Below are 23763 nucleotides of genomic sequence, written 5' to 3'. Positions count from 1 at the left end.
GGGACGAATGTGAATTGGGACGAATCGACTTGTGGGACGAATGTGAATTGGGAAGAATCGACTTGTGGAACGAATGTGAATTGGGAAGAATCGACTTGTGGGACGAATGTGAATTGGGAAGAATGTGAAATGGGACGAATGTGAATTGGGAAGAATCGACTTGTGGGACGAATGTGAATTGGGAAGAATCGACTTGTGGAACGAATGTGTTGGGACGAATGTGAATTGGGATGAATTGACTGTGAATCGTGTAAACAAAAAGGCAATTTGATACGAAACAATTTGGGACGAAGCAGCATTAGTACGTAACGACACTAAACATTACACGTGTGTCCCTGGCGTGGTTAACAGGTGAAACTTTTACAATACGGCGTAAAGTTTAGCACATGTTATTGTTCTGTGTGAAACAAATGTTGAAATAAGAATTCAGAACAGTTTTTATTTATAGAGCAAAAACAAAATGGTATATATGGTAACATTGAACAACTGTCAAACATCGTAAAACATAAACAATTCATTCATTCATTCATTCATTCATTCATTCGTTCGTTCGTTCGTTCGTTCGTTCGTTCGTTCATTCATTTATTCATTCATTCATTTATTAGTAATAAAAATGATTTATTATATATATTATTTATAAGGCCCATGAAGGTAACAATATATTTTTATATGTACATTTTTCACCGAAAATATGAGTGATTAGTAGTAATAAAAACAATTATTAATCATTATATTATCTGAAAGAAAAGCCCTTACTAAATGGCAACAACCAAATCAACCTTATTAGCATTTATAAACAAATCATCTCACATAACTCAAATCTATGATAACCGCAAAATGTGTTTAATTTCACAATGAAAATATATTTACAATGGCAAGCGAGCTTCGTCAAGAGGAGAAAAATAAAATACCCTATATAATTGCTTGAAAAAAGGCATTATTGGTTTGCTTCTCTACGTTTTCACCTGTTTAGAAAATATTCTACCGCCATGTTGATGATAAAAGTGATGTTGATAACTAATGTTGAATTTCTACAAAGGATATGTTTATATACAAAACTTATGGAAACTGTGGAAAATTCATGAAATTAATAAATTTGATACATTCAAAACAACATCTTCTGATGGGATTTCAAAATATAACTACATGTATATATATAGGAATCATGTCACCACAACACTGTGTGTGATGCAGCTTTTATTTCTGACAGCAACGAATGACTTATCTTAGATAAGAAGGCAATATACACTTTTTTTCGAGTATTTTGCTGAATCACACTCCACCGTCCATTCGGTTGATGAGGAAAAAATAATGTTTACCAAGTCTGCAAAGCATTTTGGGTAACAACCGCGCCCAATATGGCCGCCTCCAGTTGATTTATATTACTGATCGCCAAGTGTTGTCGATTTTCGGCTCCAAACACAACCACAACTATGGAAAGGTGAACCGCACAGAATGACAATATATTGTAAGAACAGTATATGGAATGGGGGACGATGCAATGAGTCGCGATTCGTCAAGAAGGGTAACTATTATTGTCTTATATGTATGTTTATGGCGTTCTCAGGGTCCGACCAGTCCTGTGTCCGCCTCTCGCCCCTATAAGCTGCAGCTGTCGAAAACGATCGAACATGAAAGTCGAACAATGTGGGTCTCTCCCTGACGTTTGAACTTTGTTATGCCATTGTGTCTGAGGTCTTTACGCTTTGGTTTGCCTAACCAACCACACCCAACGCTTTACAAAGCGCAGTTACAATATAAACAACAACGGCCAATGACGTCTTTCGGCATATTATACATGTAGACATGGTGAAGCCTTGTGCTTCTTTTACGAGTCCAAATGCCTTGATATCCTTTGAAAGGTCCCCTTTTAGTTAGTCGCCGCCTTGCTCTTTGCATTTTCTTAATCGGCATAAACATGTGACAGTTCTCAGAGGTATGTATCTTTAAATTCTGCATTTTGTTTTTCGCAAGGGGACACTATTATAAAATAAACTGAATACCAGTTCGTGTCTGTGCTCATTATCAGATGTTGGTTCGATCATAGACCCTCTAAAAGTCTTTTAGAGAGTCTATGGTTCGATCCATTGTAAACAAGGTTGTATTCTGCTCAAGGATTTGAGTTGATTATTTTAAAAAATAATTTACAGTCTGCAAGTGATATATTTCACAAATTAGAATAATTGTATATGTTGTTTGCATATTAATTAAAGTTGTACCATTGCGTGACCTATATAAATACGCCATCAAATGTGATAGTGAATACGTAATGAGAAATAAACTGCAGAATATGAATTAGTAGAGACTCCTTTAGTTTAGCTTTGTAAACAGTCAGGATTCTCACTGAGTTTCTAGGAGGCCTCTTTTGTCCTTGGAGGTAGTTACATTGTAAGTAGGTTTGTCCATGGTTTGTCCATGGAGGTAGAAAAGAGAAGGAGTGAGGACGATATTTAAGCCCATGTTAACCTTATAAACATCCTTTGTCTTCGCTCTGGTTAAGCCACTTATTGTTTTTGTTTACAAGTTGTTTTGTCTACATGATGATAGCCGCTTATTTACACACACAAAACGAGAGTAGAACTGAAAAAAATAAATTCCATTTAAACATCGTCTATAAAATTGAATGCGCAAACCATAAATAAAAGAATTGACCTTTATCGGGTCACACAGGTCATTTCACACTTGTAGGTACCGGAAATTCTGCATACGGACGCTTCCAAGATGTGTGATTACTTTTTTTCTGATATTTTTCATCAAAATAGTTGTCCAACTTTGGACATTGATTAAAAAAATCCTGCAAATTTCCGCATTGAAATTTAAAGATACATGATAAGATTATAACAAGATGTTTTGACGGGGCATTTTTCATCGGTGTGCAGAACTGTGCAGATGTTGAAAATCGCGCCTTTTGTGTTGCAATATATTTGGGGTATTGAGTACACTCATCGTACGTCTTTCACTGCATTTTGTATTATTGTTATCTGTTTGGCATGCGCAGTGCATCAAGAATCTTTGTGAAGCTTCCGAATACAGCCGAAACACGTAAGTCGATTAACGGTGACACTTGACAGCGTGTTTTCCAAATAATTACAATGTGTACTGAGTAAATAAATTCAAAGCATCGTGAAACCAGCGGAAACAATAGTGTCCTCACTCCTTCTCTTTTCTACCTTCATGGTTTGTCTAAATAAGGACATGATTCCCACTTTAATGTACATGCAGTCTGTTTTTATTTTTAGCTCCGCTGTCGACTTTGTCAAGCGGAGCTTATCATATGAGTGATTGTCCGTCGTCGTCGTCCGGCGTCCGTCGTCTGTGTCAATGTTTTACTTTTTCGACTTCTTCTTGAAAACTACAAGCCTGAATGCTTTGATACTTGGTGTATATGTACCTTGGGTAGACCTCTCTTAGGTTTGTTCATTTCATGTTGATATCTTCAATTCTCTAATTTTGGTGAATATTTTTGTCATTTTTGGTAAAAAGTGATATTTTCGACTTCTTGTTAAAAACCGCAAGTGCAATTGCTTTGATATTACATATATAGGTACTACATGTGGACGTCTCTCAGATTTGTTCATTTTGTAATGATATCTTTAATTCTCTAATTTTGGTGAATATTTTTGTCATTTTCGGTATAAAGTGATATTTTCGACTTCTTGTTAAAAACTGCAAGTCCAATTGCTTTGATACTACATATATAGGTACTACATGTGGACCTCTCTCAGATATGTTCATTTCGTGATGATATCTTCAATTCTCTAATTTTGGTGAATATTTTTGTAATTTTTGGTAAAAAGTGATATTTTCGACTTCTTGTTAAAAACCAAAAGTTCAATTGCTTTGATATTACATATATAGATACTACATGTAGACCTTTCTCAGATTTGTTCATTTTGTGATGATATTTTCAGTTCTCTAATTTTGGTGAATATTTTTGTCATTTTTGGTAAAAAGTGATATTTTCGACTTCTTGTTGAAAACTGTAAGTCCGATTGCTTTGATATTACATATATAGGTACTACATGTGGACCTCTCTCAGATTTGTTTGTTTTGTGATGATATCTTTAATTCTCTAATTTTGGTGAATATTTTTGGTAAAAAGTGATATTTTCGACTTCTTGTTAAAAACCGCAAGTCCAATTGCTTTGATACTACATATATAGGTACTACATGTGGACCTCTCTCAGATTTGTTCATTTCGTGATGATATCTTCAATTCTCTAATTTTGGTGAATATTTTTGTAATTTTTTGTAAAAAGTGATTTTTTCGACTTCTTGTTAAAAACCAAAAGTTCAATTGTTTTGATATTACATATATAGATACTACATGTAGACCTTTCTCAGATTTGTTCATTTTGTGATGATATCTTCAGTTCTCTAATTTTGGTGAATATTTTTGTCATTTTTGGTAAAAAGTGATATTTTCGACTTCTTGTTGAAAACTGTAAGTCCGATTGCTTTGATATTACATATATAGGTACTACATGTGGACCTCTCTCAGATTTGTTTGTTTTGTGATGATATCTTCAATTCTCTATTTATTTTGGTGAATATTTTTGTAATTTTTGGTAAAAAGTGATATTTTCGACTTCTTGTTAAAAACTGTAAGTCTGATTGCTTTGATACTATTCATATTGTTCATTTTCTAATGATGTCTTCAGTTCTTTAATTGAAATGTGCATTGCTAACAGCGGAGCTATCTCAGCCGATAGGCTGCTTGTTTTCTATGAGTAATAATAATAATAATTTTATTAACACTTACACATTCCCCGGAGGGATTGGCAATGGTTACAAAAGTTTAAAAAGGAATAAAAGGTTACAAAGGTTACAAAAAAGTAAATGGATAAAATAAAACAAACTAAGCTAATACATTACAGAGAATAACAGTATAAAATTATGATACTACAATAGATAGAAAACAAAATGCAAAACTTAAATTGTGAAAGAAGAATTGATTGATGAGTGATGTTTCATATATTTGCTGTCATTACTTATACATATATTATTCATTTTATTTAATTATTAGTTTATTATAGCCAATCATAGCTCTTTATTTTATTTTGATTATTTGTCAAAATGTTTAAATAAATAAACAACAATTTTCATCAAATGGAATGAGCAAATTTAAAACAACAACAACAACAACAACAATAACAACTGTCTTGAATATGCGTTATATACATCTACCAACTTAACATTTAGTTAGCTTTTAGCTACTTAATGCTATCTTAGCTTGCTTTCAAAACTGCTATATATCTACACATGCAGAGTAATCTGCCTAAATATTCTAATAATAGTAACATTGGTATATTTTTTAAATATTGACACTCACTTTAAAAATTATAAGTTATTATGAAAAGGCAAAGCCTGGACTGTATGTTTTACAAATAGTACAGAGGGTCTGGCCACTAAGTTGAATTTTCTCGTATTGCTGGCTTGTTTTGAAATTATTTTCACAGTATGGCATAAATGTACTTGGGAATGAATTTACAAATTACTAATCCCTTTACATTTGATAATGCATATGCAGAACATAAAGCATCTTTTGACCAAATAAAAAAATATATTGCAATACGGTAACCCTACCCTACTTAAAATTTATTGCCACCCCCATACTTTGTTTGCCAAACATAACAAATTAAGCAAAATCAAACAAGAATCCAATGAGACTTGAATAGAACTGACTATATTATTCAGAATTTTGGTCATATTGGAAAATTTTTAAATGTAAACATCAGGAAACGTATGTTCAGTGAGTTAGTTTAAAATAATTAGAATCCACCCTATCTGTTTTTGGAGTACATGTTATAGGAAGCACACAATTTGTTTTTGGCCTTATCAACGTATTTTTCCTAAAAGTCACTTGTGACAGTTTTATTATTTCATGGCAGTAAAATGTAAAAGCAATTTTATGGCATTTGGCACTGGATTATACTTTGGGTATTCTGTTTCTAAGGTAACCATCACTATCGAGTCTGGGTAGTAGACAGAGAGCATAAAGTTTGCATAGCATTTTATCATTCAACAGAAATGTAATATAGAACAGTATACTTTTAATGTTACTGTTTAAAATGCTAATTAAGTTGAATTTTCGTATTCATTATATTATTAAAACATTTTGTTTTCCTCAACAGCAAAGTGGTGGTTTAATTAGTCGTGTTTTTAACCAACGATCTAGTGATAAGGACCGTGATAGAAAGATGCCACTGAAAGAAGGTAGACCAATACGAGAACGTCGTCGTTTGTTGAAATCTTACGAAGTGATTGGTCCAGATTATAAAGTAGACGCACAAGTTTTAATTGATAGTTACATTGAGAAGGAAGTCAAGGTAAAGTTTTATGAATTTTGATTGGTTGATTATTATTATTAATGGTCTCTGCTGGACGTAATTCACTCCATGTGTCAGTCTGATGTATTTTTATTTGATACCTGGATGATTCTGTACAACAAGACATAAATACATAATTATGCACATTGATTTGTTTCCCACTTTGTTTACTTTTGATTGAGATATTTAATCACTGTTGAGGTGTGCCTGGACTTTTTTCATTCACATTTAGTAGTATTGGTATAATATGACTAATTGGTGGCCATTTGGTTTTGATAATTTAGATGCCATTATTTAAGACATTTACATCATGTCTTCCACATTAAATGCACTTTGCATTGATGCTGTTCAATGTCAGATATTACACCAAATAAATGTGTGTGTCTAAAATTTGTCATGTAGAAACTCCTTAAACTTGATCTCATAGGGGCTATGTAACGTAATTAATTGCTATTAATTGTAATTATTTAATTGTAACACTTTGATCTGGTTTCAGTATCTTGGCCAGGTGCCAAATATACCTGGAGGGTTGGATCCAACGAAAAGAACAGAAATATTACGAGTACTTGATGCTGGCAAGGTAAGCCCATGAATTGTTTGCCTTTCAATTTATATATATGGAAGATCTTTTAAGAAGTTCAGTGTTAAATCTTACTGCTGATATGGTACAGTAAACATTACAATATTCACATTACCAGTCATCGTTAGATGTGTGTTTTAACTGTTCAGGGAAAAACAAACAAAAGATGTGACAGTACCATTATTATCACAGTGATACAATTACTCCATATTAATAAGTGTGTTCTTTCTGACAATTTTCAATAGCTATTAGTGGCTATAAATACTTAGATTAGTCAATGATTCTTAAGTGTACATGCAGTTCTGTAAAATTATGATTTCTCAAAAGTTTTAACTTGTTGATTTAATTTCTGAACCGTGTTCAATATCAGATTTGTTGAGCTATGTCTCATGGATGTGAAATTGATATAAAACTAAAAATGACACGTACCTGTAAATGTGGGATTGAATTCATGAATTTAAATATTGGAATTACCGTATTTTTTATCTTGACTATAGAGACATGGTGATCTACCGTGGACAGTACACGACCCTTCCTATGATGCCATATTATCCATTTCAGCATATTATGTTAAAATATTAAAGCGAGATGGAGAGGTAAGTATAACGTGTAGTATGAGTTATATCAAGGGTTCATTACATAAGGGTATACCACTAAGATATCCATGCACATTGTACATGCTTACAAAGATTGCTTCCATAGGGATTTGCTCACATAGATTACTCAAACTACATTTGCTCACAAGATTTACTCAAACTACATTTGCTCACAAGATTTACTCAAACTACATTTGCTCACAAGATTTACTCAAACTACATTTGCTCACAAGATTTACTCAAACTACATTTGCTCACAAGATTTACTCAAACTACATTTGCTCACAAGATTTACTCAAACTACATTTGCTCACAAGATTTACTCAAACTACATTTGCTCACAAGATTTACTCAAACTACATTTGCTCACAATAGATTTACTCAAACTACATTTGCTCACAAGATTTACTCAAACTACATTTGCTCACAAGATTTACTCAAACTACATTTGCTCACAAGATTTACTCAAACTACATTTGCTCACAATAGATTTACTCAAACTACATTTGCTCACAAGATTTACTCAAACTACATTTGCTAACAAGATTTACTCAAACTACATTTGCTCACAATAGATTTGCTTTCGTAGCATATTCCATATTCTGTACATTTGTTTGTCCATGAAGGTTCACCTCACCAAAATCACTTTAGTGAGATGTTTGTGTATATCATTCATAGCTTACACTAACCTATGGTGTAGCTATGTACCAATGTATTTTCAAACTTGTATGTGTTTTGCAGGATTTGATACTTCGTGTGCCAATTCACGAGATTGCTTCTCTCAGTTATGTGCAGGATGACCTGCAACATCTAATTAGTTGCAAAATTGCATCTGATGACAGAATTGATAATTTTAAACTAGTGGTACTACTGTGTTCAAGTAAAGCTGCTGCAGAGGAAATATGTTCACTATTAAGGCAGACATTTGAGCTGGTGTATACAGAACTCACTATGAGTTTTTTTGACATGAGTATTCAGAGAGGGGCTGGACCACATTACTCATTACGCAGCTGTGAGTATTACCAACATTGACTAGCTATTAAATTCATGAACAATGTTATTGAAGGTGAACTTAAATCACAATGTGACATTACTCTGATCAACCTCAAATCAAGTCATCAGTAGGCCAAAATGAGGCATATGAGTAGGCCACAGTGACAAATCAGTAGGCCAAAGTGGTATATGAGTAGGCCACAGTGACAAATCAGTTGGCCACAGTGACGCGTCAGTTGGCCACAGTGACACGTCAGTTGGCCACAGTGACACGTCAGTAGACCACAGTGACACATCAGTTGGCCACAGTGACACGTCAGTTGGCCACAGTGACACATCAGTAGGCCACAGTGACACATCAGTAGGCCACAGTGACACATCAGTAGGCCACAGTGACACATTAGTAGGCCAGTGACACATTAGTAGGCCACAGTGACACATTAGTAGGCCACAGTGACACATTAGTAGGCCACAGTGACACATCAGTAGGCCACAGTGACACATTAGTAGGCCACAGTGACACATCAGTAGGCCACAGTGACACATCAGTAGGCCACAGTGACACATTAGTAGGCCACAGTGACACATCAGTAAGCCACGGTGATGCATTAGTAGGCCACAGTGACACATCAGTAGGCCACAGTGACACATCAGTAGGCCACGGTGATGCATTAGTAGGCCACAGTGACACATCAGTAGGCCACAGTGACACATCAGTAGGCCATGGTGATGCATTAGTAGGCCACAGTGACACATCAGTAGGCCACAGTGACACATCAGTAGGCCACAGTGACACATCAGTAGGCCACAGTGACACATTAGTAGGCCACAGTGACACATCAGTAGGCCACAGTGACACATCAGTAAGCCATGTTGATGCATTAGTAGGCCACAGTGACACATCAGTAGGCCACAGTGACACATCAGTAAGCCATGTTGACACATTAGTAGGCCACAGTGACACATCAGTAGGCCACAGTGACACATCAGTAAGCCATGTCGATGCATTAGTAGGCCACAGTGACATGTCAGTAGGCCACAGTGACACGTTAGTAGGCCACAGTGACACATAAGTAGGCCACAGTGACATGTCAGTAGGCCACAGTGACACGTCAGTAGGCCACAGTGACACATCAGTAGGCCACAGTGACACATAAGTAGATCACAGTGACACATAAGTAGGCCATAGTGACATGTCAGTAGGCCACAGTGACACATCAGTAGGCCACAGTGACACATAAGTAGGCCACAGTGACACATCAGTAGGCCACAGTGACACATCAGTAGGCCACAGTGACACATCAGTAGGCCACAGTGACACATCAGTAGGCCACAGTGACACATCAGTAGGCCACAGTGACACATCAGTAGGCCACAGTGACACATCAGTAGGCCACAGTGACACATTAGTAGGCCACAGTGACACATAAGTAGGCCACGACACATCAGTAGGCCACAGTGACACATCAGTAGGCCACAGTGACACATCAGTTGGCCACAGTGACACATTAGTAGGCCACAGTGACACATCAGTAGGCCACAGTGACACATCAGTAGGCCACAGTGACACATACGTAGATCACAGTGACACATAAGTAGATCAGTGACACATCAGTAGGCCATGGTGACACATCAGTAGGCCACAGTGACACATCAGTAGGCCACAGTAACACATCAGTAGATCACAGTGACACATAAGTAGGCCACAGTGACACATCAGTAGGCCACAGTGACACATCAGTAGGCCACAGTGACACATCAGTAGGCCACAGTGACACATCAGTAGGCCACAGTGACTCATCAGTAGGCCACAGTGACACATCAGTTGGCCACAGTGACACATAAGTAGGCCACAGTGACACATAAGTAGGCCACAGTGACACATTAGTAGGCCACAGTGACACATTAGTAGGCCACAGTGACACATCAGTAGGCCACAGTGACACATACGTAGATCACAGTGACACATAAGTAGATCACAGTGACACATCAGTAGGCCACAGTGACACATAAGTAGGCCACAGTGACACATAAGTAGGCCACAGTGACACATAAGCAGGCCACAGTGACACATAAGTAGATCACAGTGACACATAAGTAGGCCACAGTGACACATCAGTAGGCCACAGTGACACGTCAGTAGGCCACAGTGACACGTCAGTAGGCCACAGTGACACATAAGTAGGCCACAGTGACACATAAGTAGGCCACAGTGACACATTAGTAGGCCACAGTGACACATCAGTAGGCCATGGTGACATGTCAGTAGGCCACAGTGACATATCAGTAGGCCACAGTGACACATCAGTAGGCCACGGTGATGCATTAGTAGGCCACAGTGACACATTAGTAGGCCACAGTGACACATCAGTAGGCCACAGTGACACATCAGTAGGCCACAGTGACACATAAGTAGATCACAGTCACACATAAGTAGATCACAGTGACACATCAGTAGGCCATGGTGACATGTCAGTAGGCCACAGTGACATGTCAGTAGGCCACAGTGACACATAAGTAGGCCACAGTGACACATAAGTAGGCCACAGTGACACATAAGTAGGCCACAGTGACACATAAGTAGGCCACAGTGACACATAAGTAGGCCACAGTGACACATAAGTAGGCCACAGTGACACATAAGTAGATCACAGTGACACATAAGTAGGCCACAGTGACACATAAGTAGGCCACAGTGACACATAAATAGGCCACAGTGACACATCAGTAGGCCACAGTGACACATCAGTAGGCCACAGTGACACATCAGTAGGCCACAGTGACACATCAGTAGGCCACAGTGACACATAAGTAGGCCACAGTGACACATAAGTAGATCACAGTGACACATAAGTAGGCCACAGTGACACATAAGTAGGCCACAGTGACACATAAGTAGGCCACAGTGACACATCAGTAGGCCACAGTGACACATCAGTAGGCCACAGTGACACATCAGTAGGCCACAGTGACACATCAGTAGGCCACAGTGACACATCAGTAGGCCACAGTGACACATCAGTAGGCCACGGTGACACATCAGTAGGCCACGGTGACACATCAGTAGGCCACGGTGACACATCAGTAGGCCAAGGTGACACATAAGTAGGCCACAGTGACACATCAGTAGGCCACAGTGACACATAAGTAGATCACAGTGACACATCAGTAGGCCACAGTGACACATCAGTAGGCCACAGTGACACATCAGTAGGCCACAGTGACACATCAGTAGGCCATAGTGACACATCAGTAGGCCACGGTGACACATCAGTAGGCCACAGTGACACATCAGTAGGCCACAGTGACACATCAGTAGGCCACAGTGACACATTAGTAGGCCACAGTGACACATAAGTAGGCCACAGTGACACATAAGTAGGCCACAGTGACACATAAGTAGGCCACAGTGACACATAAGCAGGCCACAGTGACACATAAGTAGATCACAGTGACACATAAGTAGATCACAGTGACACATAAGTAGGCCACAGTGACACATAAGTAGGCCACAGTGACACATTAGTAGGCCACAGTGACACGTCAGTAGGCCACAGTGACACATAAGTGGGCCACAGTGACACATAAGTAGGCCACAGTGACACATAAGTAGGCCACAGTGACACATTAGTAGGCCACGGTGACACATCAGTAGGCCATGGTGACATGTCAGTAGGCCACAGTGACATATCAGTAGGCCACAGTGACACATCAGTAGGCCACGGTGATGCATTAGTAGGCCACAGTGACACATTAGTAGGCCACAGTGACACATCAGTAGGCCACAGTGACACATAAGTAGATCACAGTGACACATAAGTAGATCACAGTGACACATCAGTAGGCCATGGTGACATGTCAGTAGGCCACAGTGACATGTCAGTAGGCCACAGTGACACATAAGTAGGCCACAGTGACACATAAGTAGGCCACAGTGACACATAAGTAGGCCACAGTGACACATAAGTAGGCCACAGTGACACATAAGTAGGCCACAGTGACACATAAGTAGGCCACAGTGACACATAAGTAGATCACAGTGACACATAAGTAGGCCACAGTGACACATAAGTAGGCCACAGTGACACATAAATAGGCCACAGTGACACATCAGTAGGCCACAGTGACACATAAGTAGGCCACAGTGACACATAAGTAGGCCACAGTGACACATAAGTAGGCCACAGTGACACATAAGTAGGCCACAGTGACACATAAGTAGGCCACAGTGACACATAAGTAGGCCACAGTGACACATAAGTAGGCCACAGTGACACATAAGTAGGCCACAGTGACACATCAGTAGGCCACAGTGACACATCAGTAGGCCACAGTGACACATAAGTAGATCACAGTGACACATAAGTAGATCACAGTGACACATCAGTAGGCCATGGTGACATGTCAGTAGGCCACAGTGACACATAAGTAGGCCACAGTGACACATAAGTAGGCCACAGTGACACATAAGTAGGCCACAGTGACACATAAGTAGGCCACAGTGACACATAAGTAGGCCACAGTGACACATAAGTAGGCCACAGTGACACATAAGTAGATCACAGTGACACATAAGTAGGCCACAGTGACACATAAGTAGGCCACAGTGACACATAAATAGGCCACAGTGACACATAAATAGGCCACAGTGACACATCAGTAGGCCACAGTGACACATCAGTAGGCCACAGTGACACATCAGTAGGCCACAGTGACACATCAGTAGGCCACAGTGACACATCAGTAGGCCACAGTGACACATAAGTAGGCCACAGTGACACATAAGTAGATCACAGTGACACATAAGTAGGCCACAGTGACACATAAGTAGGCCACAGTGACACATAAGTAGGCCACAGTGACACATCAGTAGGCCACAGTGACACATCAGTAGGCCACAGTGACACATCAGTAGGCCACAGTGACACATCAGTAGGCCACGGTGACACATCAGTAGGCCACGGTGACACATCAGTAGGCCACGGTGACACATCAGTAGGCCACGGTGACACATCAGTAGGCCACGGTGACACATAAGTAGGCCACAGTGACACATCAGTAGGCCACAGTGACACATCAGTAGGCCACAGTGACACATAAGTAGATCACTGTGACACATCAGTAGGCCACAGTGACACATCAGTAGGCCACGGTGACACATAAGTAGGCCACAGTGACACATCAGTAGGCCACAGTGACACATAAGTAGATCACAGTGACACATCAGTAGGCCACAGTGACACATCAGTAGGCCACAGTGACACATCAGTAGGCCACAGTGACACATCAGTAGGCCATAGTGACACATCAGTAGGCCACGGTGACACATCAGTAGGCCACAGTGACACATCAGTAGGCCACAGTGACACATCAGTAGGCCACAGTGACACATTAGTAGGCCACAGTGACACATAAGTAGGCCACGGTGACACATAAGTAGGCCACAGTGACACATAAGTAGGCCACAGTGACACATAAGCAGGCCACAGTGACACATAAGTAGATCACAGTGACACATAGGTAGATCACAGTGACACATAGGTAGATCACAGTGACACATAAGTAGGCCACAGTGACACATAAGTAGGCCACAGTGACACATTAGTAGGCCACAGTGACACGTCAGTAGGCCACAGTGACACATAAGTAGGCCACAGTGACACATAAGTAGGCCACAGTGACACATTAGTAGGCCACAGTGACACATCAGTAGGCCACAGTGACACATAAGTAGGCCACAGTGACACATTAGTAGGCCACAGTGACACGTCAGTAGGCCACAGTGACACATAAGTAGGCCACAGTGACACATAAGTAGGCCACAGTGACACATTAGTAGGCCACAGTGACACATCAGTAGGCCATGGTGACATGTCAGTAGGCCACAGTGACATATCAGTAGGCCACAGTGACACATCAGTAGGCCACGGTGATGCATTAGTAGGCCACAGTGACACATTAGTAGGCCACAGTGACACATCAGTAGGCCACAGTGACACATAAGTAGATCACAGTGACACATAAGTAGGCCACAGTGACACATTAGTAGGCCACAGTGACACATCAGTAGGCCATGGTGACATGTCAGTAGGCCACAGTGACATGTCAGTAGGCCACAGTGACACATAAGTAGGCCACAGTGACACATAAGTAGGCCACAGTGACACATAAGTAGGCCACAGTGACACATAAGTAGGCCACAGTGACACATAAGTAGGCCACAGTGACACATAAGTAGGCCACAGTGACACATAAGTAGATCACAGTGACACATAAGTAGGCCACAGTGACACATAAGTAGGCCACAGTGACACATAAATAGGCCACAGTGACACATCAGTAGGCCACAGTGACACATCAGTAGGCCACAGTGACACATCAGTAGGCCACAGTGACACATCAGTAGGCCACAGTGACACATAAGTAGGCCACAGTGACACATAAGTAGATCACAGTGACACATAAGTAGGCCACAGTGACACATAAGTAGGCCACAGTGACACATAAGTAGGCCACAGTGACACATCAGTAGGCCACAGTGACACATCAGTAGGCCACAGTGACACATCAGTAGGCCACGGTGACACATCAGTAGGCCACGGTGACACATCAGTAGGCCACGGTGACACATCAGTAGGCCACGGTGACACATCAGTAGGCCACGGTGACACATCAGTAGGCCACGGTGACACATCAGTAGGCCACGGTGACACATAAGTAGGCCACAGTGACACATCAGTAGGCCACAGTGACACATCAGTAGGCCACAGTGACACATAAGTAGATCACAGTGACACATCAGTAGGCCACAGTGACACATCAGTAGGCCACAGTGACACATCAGTAGGCCATAGTGACACATCAGTAGGCCACGGTGACACATCAGTAGGCCACAGTGACACATCAGTAGGCCACAGTGACACATCAGTAGGCCACAGTGACACATTAGTAGGCCACAGTGACACATAAGTAGGCCACAGTGACACATAAGTAGGCCACAGTGACACATAAGTAGGCCACAGTGACACATAAGCAGGCCACAGTGATACATAAGTAGATCACAGTGACACATAAGTAGATCACAGTGACACATAAGTAGGCCACAGTGACACTTAAGTAGGCCACAGTGACACATTAGTAGGCCACAGTGACACGTCAGTAGGCCACAGTGACACATAAGTGGGCCACAGTGACACATAAGTAGGCCACAGTGACACATTAGTAGGCCACAGTGACACATCAGTAGGCCATGGTGACATGTCAGTAGGCCACAGTGACATATCAGTAGGCCACAGTGACACATCAGTAGGCCACGGTGATGCATTAGTAGGCCACAGTGACACATTAGTAGGCCACAGTGACACATCAGTAGGCCACAGTGACACATAAGTAGATCACAGTGACACATAAGTAGATCACAGTGACACATCAGTAGGCCATGGTGACATGTCAGTAGGCCACAGTGACATGTCAGTAGGCCACAGTGACACATAAGTAGGCCACAGTGACACATAAGTAGGCCACAGTGACACATAAGTAGGCCACAGTGACACATAAGTAGGCCACAGTGACACATAAGTAGGCCACAGTGACACATAAGTAGGCCACAGTGACACATAAGTAGGCCACAGTGACACATAAGTAGATCACAGTGACACATAAGTAGGCCACAGTGACACATAAATAGGCCACAGTGACACATCAGTAGGCCACAGTGACACATCAGTAGGCCACAGTGACACATAAGTAGGCCACAGTGACACATAAGTAGGCCACAGTGACACATAAGTAGGCCACAGTGACACATAAGTAGGCCACAGTGACACATAAGTAGGCCACAGTGACACATAAGTAGGCCACAGTGACACATCAGTAGGCCACAGTGACACATCAGTAGGCCACAGTGACACATCAGTAGGCCACAGTGACACATAAGTAGATCACAGTGACACATAAGTAGATCACAGTGACACATCAGTAGGCCATGGTGACATGTCAGTAGGCCACAGTGACATGTCAGTAGGCCACAGTGACACATAAGTAGGCCACAGTGACACATAAGTAGGCCACAGTGACACATAAGTAGGCCACAGTGACACATAAGTAGGCCACAGTGACACATAAGTAGGCCACAGTGACACATAAGTAGATCACAGTGACACATAAGTAGGCCACAGTGACACATAAGTAGGCCACAGTGACACATAAATAGGCCACAGTGACACATCAGTAGGCCACAGTGACACATCAGTAGGCCACAGTGACACATCAGTAGGCCACAGTGACACATCAGTAGGCCATAGTGACACATCAGTAGGCCACGGTGACACATCAGTAGGCCACAGTGACACATCAGTAGGCCACAGTGACACATCAGTAGGCCACAGTGACACATTAGTAGGCCACAGTGACACATAAGTAGGCCACAATGACACATAAGTAGGCCACAGTGACACATAAGTAGGCCACAGTGACACATAAGCAGGCCACAGTGACACATAAGTAGATCACAGTGACACATAGGTAGATCACAGTGACACATAAGTAGGCCACAGTGACACATTAGTAGGCCACAGTGACACATAAGTAGGCCACAGTGACACATAAGTAGGCCACAGTGACACATAAGTAGGCCACAGTGACACATAAGTAGGCCACAGTGACACATTAGTAGGCCACAGTGACACATCAGTAGGCCATGGTGACATGTCAGTAGGCCACAGTGACATATCAGTAGGCCACAGTGACACATCAGTAGGCCACGGTGATGCATTAGTAGGCCACAATGACACATTAGTAGGCCACAGTGACACATCAGTAGGCCACAGTGACACATAAGTAGATCACAGTGACACATCAGTAGGCCATGGTGACATGTCAGTAGGCCACAGTGACATGTCAGTAGGCCACAGTGACACATAAGTAGGCCACAGTGACACATAAGTAGGCCACAGTGACACATAAGTAGGCCACAGTGACACATAAGTAGGCCACAGTGACACATAAGTAGGCCACAGTGACACATAAGTAGGCCACAGTGACACATAAGTAGATCACAGTGACACATAAGTAGGCCACAGTGACACATAAGTAGGCCACAGTGACACATAAATAGGCCACAGTGACACATAAATAGGCCACAGTGACACATCAGTAGGCCACAGTGACACATCAGTAGGCCACAGTGACACATCAGTAGGCCACAGTGACACATCAGTAGGCCACAGTGACACATCAGTAGGCCACAGTGACACATAAGTAGATCACAGTGACACATCAGTAGGCCATGGTGACATGTCAGTAGGCCACAGTGACATGTCAGTAGGCCACAGTGACACATAAGTAGGCCACAGTGACACATAAGTAGGCCACAGTGACACATAAGTAGGCCACAGTGACACATAAGTAGGCCACAGTGACACATAAGTAGGCCACAGTGACACATAAGTAGGCCACAGTGACACATAAGTAGATCACAGTGACACATAAGTAGGCCACAGTGACACATAAATAGGCCACAGTGACACATAAATAGGCCACAGTGACACATCAGTAGGCCACAGTGACACATCAGTAGGCCACAGTGACACATCAGTAGGCCACAGTGACACATCAGTAGGCCACAGTGACACATCAGTAGGCCACAGTGACACATAAGTAGGCCACAGTGACACATAAGTAGATCACAGTGACACATAAGTAGGCCACAGTGACACATAAGTAGGCCACAGTGACACATAAGTAGGCCACAGTGACACATAAGTAGGCCACAGTGACACATCAGTAGGCCACAGTGACACATCAGTAGGCCACAGTGACACATCAGTAGGCCACAGTGACACATCAGTAGGCCACGGTGACACATCAGTAGGCCACGGTGACACATCAGTAGGCCACGGTGACACATAAGTAGGCCACAGTGACACATAAGTAGGCCACAGTGACACATCAGTAGGCCACAGTGACACATAAGTAGATCACAGTGACACATCAGTAGGCCACAGTGACACATCAGTAGGCCACAGTGACACATCAGTAGGCCACGGTGACACATCAGTAGGCCACAGTGACACATCAGTAGGCCACGGTGACACATCAGTAGGCCACAGTGACACATCAGTAGGCCACAGTGACACATCAGTAGGCCACAGTGACACATCAGTAGGCCACAGTGACACATAAGTAGGCCACAGTGACACATAAGTAGGCCACAGTGACACATCAGTAGGCCACAGTGACACATCAGTCACAAGGTATGTGATTGAGCACCTGAAACCTATCTTGGATGGTTTGATTTTAATTTTGAAATAAATTACATGTATTATTGACAAACTATGATTCCAAGTATAAAATTGTTGCTATTTATTTGCTGTGTATTCTTATCCTTTATTTTAAAAAAAACACTTTATTTGTATTTTCTGAAACTGTTATGATAGCCATTTTGATGAAACTTATACAATGATATCATATTTTGAGTATAGAGACTTCACCATACTATGTCATGTGTTGCTATTCTATATATTCTAGATGTCAGCGCTACAAGCCGACCTCCATTGGAAGAATTTTTATCAAGGTCACAAAAGTATGTATGACAATAGTATTATGCAGGTCATGTTGAGCTGGTTTAGCTCCCCTGGGAAAATTTTTGCACAAGTGAATCACTAGTGAAAAATTGCTTGCCTTGACAGGAAATGTCTTAGTGTTGACATCACTCATTGTGGGTTACTCATGCACCATTTTGGTTAACAATTCCACCCCAGAAACACAAGCAGGAAGTAATTAAACATTTTTTTTAATATCCACAGTGCAGCGCCCTCTACTTCCCAGCATGAACGGAAAGCTAGTGAAGGTGACTTGAGTATATCAGCCAAACAAATGTTACAAGACTACATTGAACTGGTAAGGGCTTGCTATCAATTACACTGTATTTTAATGATATTGTATTTACTGAACATTATTTTAATAATTGTTTAATGTATTTTTCTGTCAACCAGTTAAAAACCAAACTCACACCTGAGGAACTACAACGATTTGCCGCCATTCTCCGTGAATACCGCGAGGGAATATCTGTTCATGAGTTTTGTTCCAGACTTCAAAAACTATATGGACTTGAAAGGAAATTTCTTTTCCCAGGTAAGTCAGTATTTTTTTTTATCTTCCCTATCAAAATGTTGCATGTACCATGTAACCTATGTTAATCTTTGACTGTGTGCACAGACAAACTGACCTTGACTCAAGGTACCCCCTGGGGGTATCTAATATTCACTCTGAAACCAGTCTTGGAACAAAGCAATACACCTTCTTTAGTAAAGCTGACAACATAACCTTGGAACAGTACGCTGTTTTGGGGAGAATATTTTTATAATATCAAGAAGAAATTACACTCTGTTTAGAAATGAATACTAGTATTTAATAATTAACCTGTGACCCCCCCCCCCCCCCCAAGTAAAGCGGTTGTCTTTGGTAATTGACATTTTGATTCTACTGTCTAAACCCTGCAACCTCTAAATGTATCATGGTTATGTTTTTCCTCAATTCATGCCTCGAATAAACAAGCTCATATTCCTGGTTATTATGAGGCGAAATGTCACACAAATAAAATATCCCATCCAAAATCTTTTTTTTTAATTGATGTCTGTGTTTTTACCTTGCCCGTAGCATCAAAGATGGAAGAGAAAGGTATATTAAGGGAAATAATGTCTGTCGTTGTTGTTGTTAATAATTGTTATTGTGTGCACAATAACTAATTCTTTTCCAAACTTTATCAAACTTGGTCACCTTATTCATCAGTATAAAGTCTTCCCTGAGTATGAAAGACAGACGTCCTGTATAAAAATATCATGCAAAAATTGAGAAAATCTGATAAAATATTTTGACTGTTTCTACTTGACTGATCACTGGTGATACGCATCAAAGGTCACTGATCTCAGTAGAAATATGCATTGTTGTATTTGTTCAATGAAGTGAATCATTTATCTTGTAATAATATCATTGGTAATGTATCTCCCAAACCCCATGACAGACACCTGTACAAAATACTTGATTATCTTGCATATTTTATGAATCTATTCACTTCTAAATGCAACACTTTTTTCCTGAGATAAGGCATTTGTTTTTATACTAAAATATCTGAATTACTTTGAATAAAGCTTGAAATTATGTCCCTTAAAATAATTAAATAAATTAGGCACCAATGTTTTTGTAAGATATTTACATCAATCAATGACATTTGGTAGACTGCTTTCCCACTGCTGTTTCAATCCTAAAACTTTGATATTAATTATGACAATGCATATTTATATTGAAACAAACTATAATAAAGAAAATAATATTATATAACAAAGGGCAAGGTCACCAGAGTTCAACTATGTTTACTTTGGATGTGTTTCAAGCAGTTTCTGATGGCTAAATCCTATGACTTTATGGCTGCCTTTGTTGACAGAAAACGATATATTTTTACTAATTTAATGTCAGTTCTATTTAAAATTAAATGGCTCCTAATATTGCCATTGACTTTGTTTTCATGCACTGTGCAACATAAAGTGAATTGTTCAGATCTCAATCTTGGAAATCACCTGGTCAAATTGACAATTTCAAACCAAGCAAACCGTTAGGACTTCATTTGAAATGTGAATGAATGAAACAATGTACCAGGAACTTATTTTTGTTTTTAAATAAAAAAAGAGGTCACTGACCTATTTAATTGTCAATACAGATTCAATAGTTTACCGTATGCTAATACACATGTACTGTGAAATACTTTATTTTAGTTGGAATTAATGTTCGCTGAATAAACTTTTGGGGTGTTTTGTATGGAATTTATTTTCGCTGATTTTTGACGAGTTGAATGTAAAATATAGGAAAAAAGGTATATTCGCTGAATCATTCATTCCAACGAAAATAGAGAAAATTAATTTCAAGCGAAAATAAAGTATTCCAGAGTACATGGAGAACAGCTTGTGTTTTCATGTGGGAATTCATGTGTGTTTGCTTCAAACTCGTGTAAATGCATATATTATATAAATATTATTTTTTGCTTTAGGTTTGCTACCCTTCATTCCGGAAAAAGATGGAGATTACTTTGATAGTTTTCTTGAAAAGCTGGGTATTCCAGATAGCAATGGACATAATACGGAACGGCCGTACAGACGCACTGTCAGTGAGGCGTCTTCTTCAACTATCGGAGCAGCAGAAAATGGAGTGTATAGCCATTCTATTCCCTCAGAAATGGACGAGTTTGATAGAATGTTAAATGAAATTTGTAGCGATGTTGATAACTTAGACAGTAGTATTGACACAAACTAACTCAAGGATAATATGATTGTGGATAATACAACGTTGTGTGATACAGAAGCAGAATAAGTAGAATCCTATGAAATTGTTACTATGGAAACAGACTATATGTATTTTCCAGCAGGGATTAATATGTGACAAGTTGCAGACTGAAAGATATAGGATATAGATACTGATTTCTTCAGTTAAACACAATGTGACTCCAGGATGCAGTTTGTTTTCAGAGAAGCACCATTATTTAAAATGCACAAAGAGAAGGGTGCTCTGTTAGGTATTCATCTTATTTTAGTCATGTGACAATGTCTGATTGAACTAAAAGGTCATCTTGTTGTATGTACCGTTCAGATGAATATTACCACAACAAACTTGTAGGTTTGTCACTTAATACATGACATTATGCAAAGTTGACGCATGGTTCTGAATACAAATGTCCATTGTATTGATCTTGTAATGACCTTTGTTTTGAAATGACAGTTGGTCTAAGTGGTGTTGGTCATTCTGCCAGACTTGTGTTGGAGGCATGTAGCTCAATTTTTATTGACAGAATTCTTGTGAGGCATCACTAGTTTAACTGTACACTAGTGATGATGACAACACCCTCTTTCACCTAAGGTGTGAATTAATTGCATTTCGTTATTATAATTACTGAGCTGGTGTTTTTTTCTGCTTGTACGAGCATTCAGCGAATGATCCCCTGTACTAGAAAACAAACTCGCATACTTGTGCAGTGTGGTATTGTTATCTACATATATATACATACATTTGTGTATAAATTATTTTTCTCCAAGAAAAGCATTGCATTCAATGTCTACCTAATATGTGTTAATTTTTTTGTTCTTTCAATTCATGAAATACTGTATTTTTAGAAAGAGCAGTCTTTGTTCTGACATTATTGAATGTTGAATCAGCCAATTTATATTGGTCACATATCTCAGCATTTGTTCACTTTATAATCTAAAATATTTAAGCAGTTCAGAATTGTGTGATGCATACATGTTCTGTATTATTATAGCTAGTTTTTCTACATGTATGTGTGCCAGTCAAATGGTGCAGTCATAAGCATATTATTTATATATGCTTTATTTTCAATGTGGGGACTCAGCATTTAACCAGGATATTGCAAAGACATTTTCCTTTCATCCACTAATGCATGGATGTAATGATAATATTTATTACTGTTCCTGGCTTTTAACCATTCTTGTTATATTGATTTGAGCATGGTTGATGTAGTTGCCTATGGATACCACTTTGTCATTAAAGGCCAATATATGTACAAGAAAACGTGTTTTCACTCATAAAATGTGTGGCATTCCCCAACCCATACTAGTCCAATTAAACTACAGGCAAATATACAATTTAAATACTGAAAATATTTTATTTTGTTTACTATAAAATTTATAAATATTCTAATTTCTGTTCACACTTTGTTTATTAAACCACAATACTCAGAGTAGTTAGCTCCACCAAGTGTTACCAACAATGAATAAATAATAAGGTAACTGAAGTCACACTTGTATTCATTGTTTGCATAACAATTCAGTAAAGAAGGGCCACATGGGGGAATACTTTAAAACAAATTTTGATCATTTTATAAGAAGGTCAAAATCAAATAAATGAGATTCTTTCAATGCCCTAAGATGCACGTAACTTCTAACTTGAATACTGTAATTTTTACATATGGCATGTAATGCTTCATACACCAAGAGCTACAGACTAAAGGTATGCGATAATACAACTCTAATGCAGTGGTCTGAATAATGACAGAGTATTTAAAGACAACCACAGCAAACAGAATGAAATAAACACACTGTAGTAAAATGCGGTACAAAAATTCAGGATTATACAACAATATTTGTTCAGTTGACATAATTATCCCGAAAAATAAAGTTAATATTCAATGGTATTAAAATATGCCTGAGCATCTTTTATAAAAAATACTTTCCATGACATTACAACTGATTTAAATATTACC

General features: G+C 39.9%; 1 protein-coding gene across 2 annotated transcripts; it reads left to right on the top strand.

The window, feature by feature from the left end:
* The first annotated feature begins 1358 nt into the window (after window positions 1-1358).
* LOC100375082 (cerebral cavernous malformations 2 protein-like) lies at window positions 1359-22213 on the top strand. 2 transcript variants are annotated; one of them, XM_002736642.4, is made up of 9 exons: window positions 1359-1525; window positions 6135-6329; window positions 6826-6909; window positions 7407-7505; window positions 8247-8517; window positions 19026-19080; window positions 19304-19397; window positions 19493-19631; window positions 21541-22213. In XM_002736642.4, exons 1-9 carry the CDS (start codon window positions 1487-1489, stop codon window positions 21801-21803), a joined length of 1239 nt encoding a protein of 412 aa, XP_002736688.1. In that variant the 5' UTR covers window positions 1359-1486; the 3' UTR covers window positions 21804-22213. The 2 variants fall into 2 exon arrangements, with proteins under 2 accessions (XP_002736688.1, XP_085349393.1); XM_085493267.1 differs by lacking the exon at window positions 1359-1525 and adding an exon at window positions 1810-1936.
* Window positions 22214-23763: the final 1550 nt, after the last annotated feature.

Source organism: Saccoglossus kowalevskii, chromosome 18 (assembly GCF_978046115.1).
Source record: "Saccoglossus kowalevskii chromosome 18, keSacKowa6.1, whole genome shotgun sequence".
In the NCBI taxonomy this organism is placed as follows: domain Eukaryota; kingdom Metazoa; phylum Hemichordata; class Enteropneusta; family Harrimaniidae; genus Saccoglossus; species Saccoglossus kowalevskii.
Note: the sequence above shows the minus strand (reverse complement) of the source record. Positions and strands in the feature narration are given on the sequence as shown.

What these genes read in the sequence shown, in the direction of transcription:
- LOC100375082 (XM_002736642.4), top strand. Translation starts at nt 1,487, where the DNA reads ATGGGGGACGATGCAATGAGTCGCGATTCGTCAAGAAGG. An exon ending in ACATTGAGAAGGAAGTCAAG is followed by an intron (nt 6,330 to 6,825) that starts GTAAAGTTTTAT and finishes ATCTGGTTTCAG; the next exon opens with TATCTTGGCCAGGTGCCAAA. An exon ending in AAGGAAATTTCTTTTCCCAG is followed by an intron (nt 19,632 to 21,540) that starts GTAAGTCAGTAT and finishes TTTTTGCTTTAG; the next exon opens with GTTTGCTACCCTTCATTCCG.